The following is a 13,017-nucleotide window of genomic DNA, read 5'->3' as shown; positions in this document are numbered from 1 at the left end:
ATAGTCGAGTAAGATAAATCTATTTATTATTTATACCATATAGTAATCAATAGTCAAATATATCTTTATAAGCACTATTAATTAAGGGGAATAACTCTTGGTTGTAAACTGTGCTGAGCAAATGAGATTTTTATACTATATGTTTTAATTCATGATATATATTATATGTGATATTCTTGTTATATATTTCAGAGTTAATTAGAAGAGAATACAAACTCTTATTGAACCCTACCATTGGTGTTGTGTTGTTTATATACCTATACAATCCACACTATTACATTTGGCACCCACGTTGGGACTGACTGACTGATTGGTAAGGGACCATCGGATTGGATGGACTACATTTGGTTCAATCATGATTTATAGTTTTAATATACATTCATACTGATATACATTTTACTCTTTAGTTTTAATTGATAACTTAAAGATAATGTAGAAATGCATATGATCACTCTTACTCAATTACCATTATAGAAAATGCATAAAATCTAACTATTGATCAGCAAATGCATTAATTCAAAGTAAGCACATGTACTGTGAATTATATATGATCATAAAAACTCAAAAGAAAGTCATATTTACTTACATTCAAATTGTACTAGGAAAATCTTCTAGAAAACACTTCTATACTCTTAGAAGACAATTCAAAATGTGAACGATAGCAAAGAGAGGGAACTTAGACAACCAATGAAATTGGAGAGTTCTATATTCTATAAATATTTACATGGTGCTATTACTGACCATTATGATCTCATAATCTATAAATAACTTTAGAGATATTTGCATATACTATTAAGTTGTACATAAAATAAATTAAAGTAAAGACAACTTTTGTCATGTACTAATCTTCATAATCTAAATGATGAAATAATATATTTACTTTAGAAAAGTATCACCCTGTCACATAGATTAATTTCAGAACAGCTTTCACTGCACTTTCACTTATTTTTTTAAAATCAACGTCATACGTGATCACGAGGCATGGCACTTGCGTATATACACACACAGGGGAATTCCATTTATTAACCAGTGGCTGTCATATTCACCTGTGGGAATTATTCACAAAGATTGAAGATCACCTAAAATACGGTAAATATTTTAACGACTTTAATTACATTCTTTTAACAAAAGCTATTCAAGACGTTTATCATAGCCTTTTCCAGCTGTGATTAGATCAACATCAAGCATGTCACAAATTTAGGTCATTGTATACAAACAGTCTTGAAATCCATGTTTTGTGACAAACATTTCCTAAAAAGATAAAAACAAAAGATGTTGGCATGTAACAACGTTTTATTTCATCTCTTGAATGTTTACGCTAATTATAAAATAAAACGGATCGCATATGATATACGTGTTTTGTTTCTGATTTACTTCAGGCTTCAGCACTCCAACTGGAACGGTGCCAATACAAAATTTTATAGATTTTTATTTATTTTTTACGTAAATCATTTAAGAATCGTCTGTATTTTAAGATAAATGAATTCACGAAGGGGGGGGGGGGTGTCCTGTAAATGCGAAATACACATGATAAAGAGGGGAACGGCCTGGGTCCGTAAGTAACCACCCAGTATAAAGTTATTTTCTGTATAAGATCGGACGTATTTATTTCAATTCTGTCAAACCACAGGCACTTGTTTCATACATGGTTTAAGGAGAAGTGAATACTACAGCATACAAAAATATACATGTTACGTATATATATACACACAAACTGATTATATATATATATATATATTTATATACATTGTATACATTATAAATATTTGTTACCACCAGAAGGAGAAGTGAATACTACAGCATACAAAATTAAATATACATGTTATGTATATATATACACACAAACTAATTATATATATATATATATATATATATATATTTATATACATTGTATACATTATAAATATTTGTTACCATCAGAATGAATATGAATCAGGGACAGGCAACTGAAAGTACAAGCGGTATCAACCTGGGGTCCACTGTTCCACACTTTGGGAACAATGTCACGCAGGCCATCAGAGGTACGTTTTATAGGTGTATGATATCTATTGAAGCATCTGCATGTTGTAAAATAGAATTCAGAGCCCAAACAGGGCATAGACAAGTTACATGAAAGCCAAAAGACATTTGTCAACATATTTTATAAGACGTAAACTGAAACACAGATAATAAGGAATCTCACTGGGTAAAACTTGATTTTTGTACTGATTACCATCATTGATTAACTCGTTCTCCTTGAGATTGATTAAAGCAAATCGCTATCACTTCGCACATTGCTGATTAGCTCATTGGACGAATTATAGCTGCAGTTCTGTTATATTGGGACATTCTGATGAATGGGGAGCTACAGAACTGCAGCTAGAATAGGACTGTCCTAATTATCTCCCCCAGAAATATGGAGCACCAAATTAACATAAACTCAAATAATTGAAGATATCTTCAATTATTTGAAGATATCATCAATTCATTTGATGCTCGCAACAATTGAATTAAAGATCTCTTCAAATAATTAATGATATCTTCAATTCTGAATTATTGTGCGCATTAATTGAATTGATGATAGCATTAATTCTTCAACTGAATTGATGCGCGCTTCAATTGAATTAATTATCTCTTCAAATGAATTAATGATATCAACAATTGAATTGATGCGCGCTACAATTCAATTGAAGAGAGCAATAATTGGTATAATACGCGCATTAAATCAATTGATGAGACCAATAATTGAATTGATGCACGAATTAATTCATTTGATGAGAGCAATAATTGATTTAATGTGCGCATTAATTCAATTATTGCTCTCTTCAATTGAATTAATGATATCTTTAATTCATTTGAAGAGAGCAATAATTCTTTTAGAGAGAGCAACTATATAATTAAAGATATCTTCAATTCAACATATCCACAATTGAATTAATGATATCTTTAATTGAATTGTTGCTCTCTTTAAAAGAATTGATGTGCGCATTAATTCCTTATACAAAAGCATTGTAAATGATTTAAAGATATCTTCAAATGAATTAAAGAGATCATCAAATTATTTAAACCGAGCTCTAAATTAATTATTGCGAGCAATATTTCTACTAAATTGATGCTCTCATGAAATGAATTGAAGAGAACAATAATTGAATTAATACGTGCATCAAATCTATTATTGCTCTCATTAATTGAATTAATGCGCGCATCAATTGAATTGAAGAGAGCAATAATTGAATTAATGCGCGCATTAAATCAATTATTGCTCTCATTAATTCAATTGATGCGTGCATTAATTCAATTGATGAGAGCAATGATTGAATTGAAGCGCGCATTAATTCATTTGATGAGAGCAATAATTGATTTAATGCGGGCATTAATTCAATTAAAGAGAGCAACAATTGAATTGATGATATCTTCAAATAATTAAAGATATCTTCAATTATTTGAGTTTATGTTAATTTGGCGCTCCATACAGAAAACATATTGAATAGTAAGCCAAAAACAGTAAACATGTTTTTAGATTTATAGTGCTAGCATTTTTGTACAACTTTTTAGCTCACCTGAGCCTAATCTTTTGGTTCTTTGGTAACCTCAGTGCTTCATATCGTATGCAGTACACCATGAATGTGACTTTGGGTGTACAAGAAAAATCCTGGTTGAAACCTTTGCTTGTATTTTCAATTCTCAACATTTCATTATCAACATACATATCGTTTTAGTGTGAATTCTTCTTCTTCTGCTTCTAATACAAATTTTTTCCTGGCCATAACTTTTTTGTCTTTTGACATAGGCCTTTAATATTTGGAATGTGGGTATACCATAGAATTTTTTGGGCATTTTTGTTGTCCAAAACCATAACTTTTTTCCTTTGACGTAGACCTTTGATATTTGGTATATGGGTATACCATGATAAGACAATATGCCATTTTTGATTATCTTTGACCTTGACCTTTTATGTAAAGGTCAACAAATAATGGAATTTTTTGGGCTAGGCCTTTGATATTTGGTATGTGGGTATACCATGATAAGATGGTGTGTCATGTGCCATTTTTGATTACCTTTGACGTAGACCTTTTGTGTGAAGGTCAAATAATAGAATTTTGGTCATATTAATTTTGTTGTCCGGACCATAATTAACCTTTTTGTCTTTTTACATTGGCCTTTGATATTTGGTATGTTGTATACCATGATAAGACAATGTGTTACGTGTAATTTTTTATGACCTTGACATTTTATATAAAGGTCAAATAATAGAATTTTTGTTGTCTGGAGAATAAGTATTTTTGTCTTTTGATATAGGCGTTTGATATTTGGTATGTTGATAAGTTTGATTTATTATCATATGTTCACAACACTGTTCCTTGGTTGAAGCACATATACAGATAGGCGAATGTTATGTACTGTAATTCTCAATTTTCCACTTAAAGATGATCCCCAAAAATGTTTGTAAAAACTATGGAAAATGGAAGGGGAGATATCAGATTTTAGTGTGCTTAAACAATTCTTCCTAATTATTTTCTGACTTAGAAAATATATTATTCTCATGCTGCAATTACGAAGTGACATCATAAGGAGGCGAGGCCAATTTTTATAAGTCGGTCGATTTTAATATATGCCTAATGTATATATTTCCGATGGAAATGATTGTTAATACCTTATTCATCTGTTTTCTTTATATGATGTTCTCCAGTTGTGGATTTAGAAAATCAAGTGGCTGTTCGACAAGAAGAAATTGACATCCTAAAGCAGAAGGTAGCGACAATACACTAACTTGACTACTAGAAATAAATCACTAATTTTGAATTTTTGATACGAATCACTTACAGTGATTATAAAAATCGAGGTTTTCTATGATTGATAACAAAATCGAATTTGCACAATGTGTCTCTTTATATATATATAAATGAACAGGAAAATGCTTACTTGGTAAATCATTAATGCGAATATAATATATTTGTTTTAATCTATTATTCGACCATCATACAGAGAAAGTGATTTGTGTACAGTAGATGCTAATATTGACAACGAGAAAACATGTATATCAACCCGAAGTATCTTATTGTACACATTGACTTTCTATTCCATAAAAGGTTGAAAACAGTGCTGCGATGTAAATTTAGAGAGAGAGAAAAAATAGTTCCGGCTTCTGGTTGTCAAGGGTGTGTGTCCCCATACCAAACCAGGTTATACAAAAATAACCTGCATTCCTCAATTGGAATTTGACCAATCAGAGACAAGGATACAATAAGAATTAAATTATATATACATGTATATATATATTAGCAACAATAAATGAATTAGCATAGGCTATATGCCTCATTGCATGCAGGGGTTAGTTCATTTTCACCCATATCAATAGTGGAAACAAGGGCGTATCTAAAATTATATCAATATCTAATACCACAGTCCCTGTGGTTTTAGAATGTTTTCAAAGTACTGCTTCATCTCATATCAGATCTTCAGTATCTGAATTTTGATTTCAGTTGCTCGGATTGGAAGCAGACATTTTGATCAAACAAGAAGCTTTGACAAAAATAGCAGAACAGGAGCAAGAAATAAAAATACTGAAAGAAATCGCTTTAGAGAAGGAAAAGTGGCGTGAGCAGGCTACTGGTCTCAGTCAAGACAATGATCGCCTGCGGCAAGTTAATGAAGATCTCACGATGGAAACCAGAAGACAACGTCAGACAATAACCCAACTCCAAGAAAAGGTAATACTTTAACATTTTTAGAGTGGACTCAGCCGTCAGTGCCAACTGTTCAGTACCACTGTGCACTGTCACTGCCAACTGCTCAGTACCACTGTGCACTGTCACTGCCATCTACTCAGTGCCACTGTGCACTGTCACTGCCAACAGCTCAGTCAGTACCACTGTGCACTGTCACTGCCAACTGCTCAGCACCACTGTGCACTGTCACTGCCAACTGCTCAGTCAGTACCACTGTGCACTGTCACTGCCAACTGCTCAGTACCACTGTGCACTGTCACTGCCAACTGCTCAGTCAGTACCACTGCACTGTACACTGTCACTGCCAACTGCTCAGTCAGTACCATTGTACACTGTCACTGCCAACTGCTCAGTACCACTGTGGACTGTCACTGCCAACTGCTCAGTCAGTACCACTGTACACTGTCACTGCCAACTGCTCAGTCAGTACCACTGTACACTGTCACTGCCAACTGCTCAGTCAGTACCACTGTACACTGTCACTGCCAACTGCTCAGTCAGTACCACTGTGCACTGTCACTGCCATCTACTCAGTGCCACTGTGCACTGTCACTGCCAACTGCTCAGTGCCACTGTCGCAGCCAACAGCTCAGTGCCACTGTGCACTGTCACTGCCAACTGCTCAGTACCACTGTGCACTGTCAACTGCTCAGTCAGTACCACTGTGCACTGTCACTGCCAACTGCTCAGTGCCACTGTGCACTGTCAACTGCTCAGTACCACTTAAAGAGCACCAAATTAACATAATTGAAAATAATTGAAGATAACATTAATTATTTGAAGATACATTCGTATCTGATTTGATGTGCACATCAAATTAATTATTGCGCGCAGTAATTGATTTGATGTGTTTATGAATTATTTTAAAGAGAGAAACAATTCAGTTAAAGAGATCATTAATTCAATTGTAGATAGAATTGCCCCTTAGAAAAGAATTATTGTGTGCATTAATTGAATTAATGATATCATTAATTCAATTTAAGAGAGCAACAATTCAATGATAGTGCAGATATTTTTAATTTTTAAATTTTTTTTTGAACAGATCTTTAATTGAATTGCTGCGTGTATCAAATGAATTGATGATATCTTCCATTATTTTCATTTGGCGCTCCATACCCCCTGCACATTGCCAACTGCATGATTACCAAGAGTCAGACAATACATGTCAGTGATGTATCTACCTACGAGCTTCACGAAAATCAACTTTCTGTACCCGATATTGATGACCAAAATTTTTTTTATTGTAGTATATCTGTAATGATGAATTTAATTTAAATGAAATGAAAATGAATATTATAATTACAATGTAGCATTAACTGCAATATGTAATTTTGATCTTTTTCCTAAAGCTATTATTTCCTGAACCTGATCTAGGAACTTTTTAGACAGCAACCAGATCTGCTAATAATACCCCCCTCCCCCATCTTGCATAGAATGAACACCATCCATTGCTTTATGGTCATCATGCAGGCAGTTGACATTAAGCAGTGGTGGTCATCATCTGCTAGTGACAGTAAGCAGTGGCATCTGGTTAATATTTGTTGTATGATGACCATCAAAGGCCAAAAACTAAAAAACCCATACACACACACATACACAAAAGTAAACTAACAAAACACAAACAAAAAATCACCACACCAGAAAAAAAATCACCTTAGTTTTTAGCTCACCTGAGCCAAAGGCTCAAGTGAGCTTTTCTGATCAAAATTTGTCCGTTGTCTGTCGTCGTCGTCATTGTAAACTTGTCACATTTTCATCTTCTTCTCCAGAACCACTGGGTCAATTTCAACCAAACTTGACCAAAAGCATCCTTGGGTGAAAGGCTTTCAAGTTTGCTCAAATGAAGGGCCATGCCCCCTTTAAAAGGGAGATAATCACATAAATGCAAAATTAGGTTAGGGTCATTTAAAAATCTTCTTAAGAACCACTGGGCCAGAGGAGCTGACATTTACAGAAAAGCTTCCTGACATAGTGTAGATTCAAGTTTTTTCAAAACATGGCCCCAGGGGGTAGGATGGGGCCACAATAGGGGATCAAAGTTTTACATACAAATTAATATATAGGGAAAATCTTTAAAAATCTTCTTCTCAAGAACCATTGGGCCAAAGACTTTTACATTTACATGAAAGGTTCCTAACACAGTGCAGATTCTAGTTTCTAGAAATTATGGTCCCCGGAAGTAGGTTTGGGCCACAATAGGGATCAAAGTTTTACTTGCGAATATATAAGGAAAATCTTGAAATATAGGCCAAGGTAACTCAGGTGAGCGATGTGGCCCTTGGGCCTCTTGTAAAAACTTCTTGTCCAGAACCGCTGGGCCAATTTCAACCAAATTTGGCACAAAGCATCCTTCTGTGAAGGGGATTTAAGTGTGTTAAAATGAAGAGCCATGTCCCTTTCCAAGGGTAGATAATAGCAAAATAGTGAAAATACATTGACAACTTTTAAAAATCTTCTTCTCCAGAACCACTGGGCCAATTTCAACCAAACTTGGCACAAAGCATCCTTGGGTGAAGGGGATTCACATATGTTTAAATGAAGGACCACGCCCCTTTACAAGGGGAGATGATAGCGAAATAGTGAAAATACATTAACAACTTTTTAAAATCTTCTCCAGAACCACCAGACCAATTTCAACCAAACTTGGCACAAAGCATCCTTGGGTGAAGAGGATTCAAGTTTGTTCAAATGCAGGGCTACACCCCTTTCTAAAGGGAGATAATAGTGAAATAGTGAATATACAAGAACAACTTTTAAAAAAAAATCTTCTTCTCCAGAACCACTGGGCCAAAGAATTTTATATTTACATGAAAGCTTCCTGACATAGTGCAGATTCAAGTGTGTAAAAATCATGGTCCCCGGAAGTAGGTTGGTACCATAATAGGGATCAAAGATTTACATGCAAATATATAAGGAAAATCTTGAAATATGGGCCAAGGTAAATCAGTTGAGCAATGTGGCCCTTGGGCCTCTTGTTTAAAGTGAAATGTGCTTCTTTCATTAAACATTTTTTAAAATCTGGGTAAAGTACATATCTTAGGATCACCAGAATTTAATCTGGAGAAAAAAACCTTTGATGGGTAGTAAATATCTGATGAAAAAAAATATATATAGAATCTCGCATTAATTTTCAATTATCACATATGCGCATCAAATTATTACAGTTCTTTACATCAATTTCTCTGTGAATCTGAAGATCTGGTGACCATTTTATTTCTGTTGCAGTTGATGTTGATGTCCACTATTCTGGACCTGAGGAATACAGAGCTGCAACAGGAGAAGGACAACAAGCTCCGGCTGAAGAGAAAGCTGCACGTGCTGTCTACGGCTGAAGAAACCGTGGAGTGTCGTGGCCGATTTCGGCGTCAGTCCCTGAAGGATTGCCCGCGATGTCATGCTGCAATTTCAGCGACCACTATCTGCAGATACCACCCAAAGACACCAGTCAAATTACATGGGACATTTTATTTCCCCTGCTGTGGACTGTCCGGTAAATCAGAACCAGAGGGGTGTCAGAGCAGCAGTCATCATCAAATGGGTTTTGGCACATGAAACATTAGACACTCTTTGCCATTTCTGTTTTCAGTTTCCCAAAGCTCAATTCAGCATTTAGAATGGTTCCGAATACATGAAACCAATGAGCTCAATATTCTCATAAGAATTATTGACTTTATATACCAGAAGGTTGTCTTGGGTATCACATGTAGATATGAATATACAGAAGCAGCATCTGCCTTATACCAATACAGGTATTTATTTTATCAGATACATCATAGTGATGTCACAGATTTAATGAACCAAGGATAATGATGTATTAGATTATAAAAGGTTCACTAGCATGTATTTTGCCGTCAAAGGCACTTTGTATATATATGTGTGTGTGTATATATATATATGTGTGTGTGTGTATTTTGCCGTCAGAGTCACTCTATATAGTGCATAATATACATATTAAAACGAGAATATGTATATATATAGAGAAATGTATATATATATAGAGAGAGAGAAACTATAGAGACTATAAACTCTATATATAGAGAGAGAGAAACATTTATACACTGTATATATTAAGGAATCCCTGTCTATTTTTCCATTCGCTGTTATGCATTTTCCATTGTAGTTTATCACCTCGAGTTACTCAAAAAGCCTAGACAGTGATTCCTTATATTTATATTTGAAATGAAAATGGAAGTAAAAAATCGACATGTCAAAACTACTTGAATACACATGGCATTTCATGTAAATCTACATAGTCCCTGATCTTTGATTTACTTGCAAGTGAACAATTTTACATCCAGTTGTAAGTTGTGGGGAAATGAACACATTGGGGCTTGAAAGGGTTGTCACAGAGAAACGGTTAAAATGAGAGTATTCATTATTCAACATGTTTGTAATGCTATTCAGATTTAGATGTACACCTTATTCAGTTTTGCCTATTGCCAGCTATTTATTTTGACTTACAAGTCTTTCATGTATCCTGTGAACTTTTAATTCTTGGTACACTACATGTACTTAATCTAATTAACCATGTACTCGTTATTCTGCTGTTCATGCTACTTTGCAGATTTTGAATGTGTGAGAATGTTTATAGAACATACCAGTAGCTGTGGAAGCAACTCGTGAATACGAAATTCATAACTTTTTTTTTTTTTTTTTTTTATAATTTATTTATTTTTTTGGTTACATACAATACATCAAACACTTACACAAACATACCTTTCATACATGCATACATCTCCCTGTGGTTTAGGTTACTTGCTGTACAATAGTGAAAGTAATAATAATAACAATAATACATGTACTAAAAATAATGACAAGTACATGTAGTAATAATTAATCAATTGCAAAAATATTTTCCCACTTCATCCATATTTTATCAAAGTTATGTATTTTAAATGCTTGAATTGCATATTTAAACTTTAAGTGACATAGTAATCCAACAAGATTTGGTTCTTTATTCTGCATTAAACAGATAAATATGTATTGTTTAGCATATAGAATTATAAAGTTTATAGCTTTATTATTTAAAGACAGTGGAATTTCACCAAATATTATATTTGACACATTAAAACCAATTCTTTCTGAAATTTTTCTATATATATGAAGACTTAACTCACTCCACAATGTTTGGGTCTTATTACACGAAGTAAAAATATGTGTTATTGTTTCAATATTACTTGTACAAAATCTACAGAGATCATCTGTTTTAACACTGTTTTTCAAATAATAACCAACAGGAAGAATTCTATGTAAAATTCTAAACTGTAGCCACTGAACAGAAGAATCACTAGATGTTTTGAAACAAATTTTAAACACATCTTGCACTGAAATATCATCTACTCCATATGAAGATAGTTCAGTTTTCCACTTGCCCATAGAAGTTGGGATATCTTCTTTTGCATTTAAAATATTGTAAATAATATTAGAACATCTTTCATGTAATAAAACTGGTTCAAAAAATATAGGCATACATGGATTAACATTTTGTTTGGTTGAGTGTCTATCAATTGACAGACATTTTAAATATTTTGAAATTGCAGTAATAATGCTATTGTATTTCATTACACATACTTCTTGAAGATTGTATAAACACTGAAATTTTTCTATGGTATGGAAGTTACAATCAGTATCAAAAAAATCTTGAACAGCTTTAATCCCCTTTTCATACCATTTCTCATAAAACACAGGTTTTCCCGCAATTCTAATATTAGAATTGTACCACACTGGAATATTATGAAAATTATTTTTAATATTTGGAAGATTTTGACTAGTCTTCAAATAAAAAAACCAAGCATTAAAAACATCCTTCCAAAAAACATTGCTTTTAACACATAATTGTTCCACAATAAAACAATCTCCAAAGTCATATAATTTCTTTAAAATATCATTTCCATACATGGCAAAAAAAATATTCATCCATGGTTTCTGACAGTTGGACCTAGTAAACCTTTTAATCCAAGAGCATTTCAATGATGTAATAAAATTGCTTATATCAACCATCTTGATACCACCCGATAGATAGTCTTGTGTTATCACAGACCTCTTAACTTTATCTACACTAGATTTCCATAGGAATTCAAAAATAATTTTGTATAAATAAGAGATTGTTTCTTTCTTTGGAGTAGGAAGTGATATAAACAAATGATTCAGTTTTAGAATAAGCAAGGTTTTAATGACAGTAGCCCGCCCAATGGGAGTAACCAGTGGAAAAGAAGGATTCTTACTCCCGAAATTCATAACTTATTTATCAAACGAAAGCTGCCCAATACCAGAGAATATATAGTGCTCAGTATTTGCTCACATACCGGTGCAATGTAAATATACATTGCTTTATTTTGATACAGTATTGTTTATTTTTATTTGTACTGTATTGGTGCTTGCCATGCTTTTCATGTACACAACTGTATGTTGTTCATGAGATCTAAAAGGACCCTTTATCTTTTTTCTTCTTTTTTATTTTGATAAAGAAAAAGGCACACTTTCGATGTTCCCTTTCTTTACGAGGAATGTCAATAAAAAGAGAATTTATGATTTGTTCTCATTGTTATATGATTTATTTATAACGAGATAGTAAGGCTCATTTCGGTGATCACCTTATTCCTTTCCAATATTATGAAGATCAATGAATGATGTGTATAAACTCGGAAATGATTGCATGTTCATAAGAAGTTACACTAGGCGCTCACTTATATAGCAGATTGAATTTTTGTCCAAGAAGCAAAAATTCAGGGGATGTAATTTGAAGATTAATGGGAAATAAATTCAGATAAATACATAAAATTGTTATTATATTACATAAAATGACTTTACGAGCCACGTGGACTCATTTTAATTCTTTAAAAAAAAAAATGAACATTACCTTTACTATTCCTTTTTTAAAATAACCAATTCTGGGCCCTTGGGAGAATATGAGGCATAAATTGATAAACAATAGAGAAAAAGACAGGGAAAGGTCCAAATAGATAGCATATCAGACAAAAAAAATCAAACAACGGGACAGATAAACTTGAATACAAAAGTTTGTAGCAATTGGGAATTATAATATGATTATTTATAGGTGGTAAAGAAATATATTTATATCATTATATTCTTGTATGTATAATCACATAATATTTGATATACAAATATTAATTTTTGACATGCATACTTTTGATGAAGTCATCAAATTATTATGGTATTATATCTATTTGTTATTCCAACTGACACGCAACATTATTTCGTATTTTAAAAATGTTTAGTAAAATTCTTTATGTCCCCACCACAGAGTTGTTGGGGCATATACTTTTACCCTTGTCCGCCTTCCGCAACA

General features: G+C 33.1%; 1 protein-coding gene across 1 annotated transcript; it reads left to right on the top strand.

Annotated features, from left to right (window-relative positions):
* The first annotated feature begins 969 nt into the window (after positions 1-969).
* LOC125668235 (uncharacterized) lies at positions 970-12,244 on the top strand. Its single transcript, XM_048902090.2, has 5 exons — positions 970-1,089; positions 1,921-2,021; positions 4,670-4,731; positions 5,463-5,690; positions 8,934-12,244. Exons 2-5 carry the CDS (start codon positions 1,922-1,924, stop codon positions 9,258-9,260), a joined length of 717 nt encoding a protein of 238 aa, XP_048758047.2. The 5' UTR covers positions 970-1,089; position 1,921; the 3' UTR covers positions 9,261-12,244.
* The last annotated feature ends 773 nt before the right edge of the window (positions 12,245-13,017 follow it).

The sequence above is a fragment of the Ostrea edulis genome, chromosome 4, assembly GCF_947568905.1.
Source record: "Ostrea edulis chromosome 4, xbOstEdul1.1, whole genome shotgun sequence".
Taxonomy (NCBI): domain Eukaryota; kingdom Metazoa; phylum Mollusca; class Bivalvia; order Ostreida; family Ostreidae; genus Ostrea; species Ostrea edulis.
Note: the sequence above shows the minus strand (reverse complement) of the source record. Positions and strands in the feature narration are given on the sequence as shown.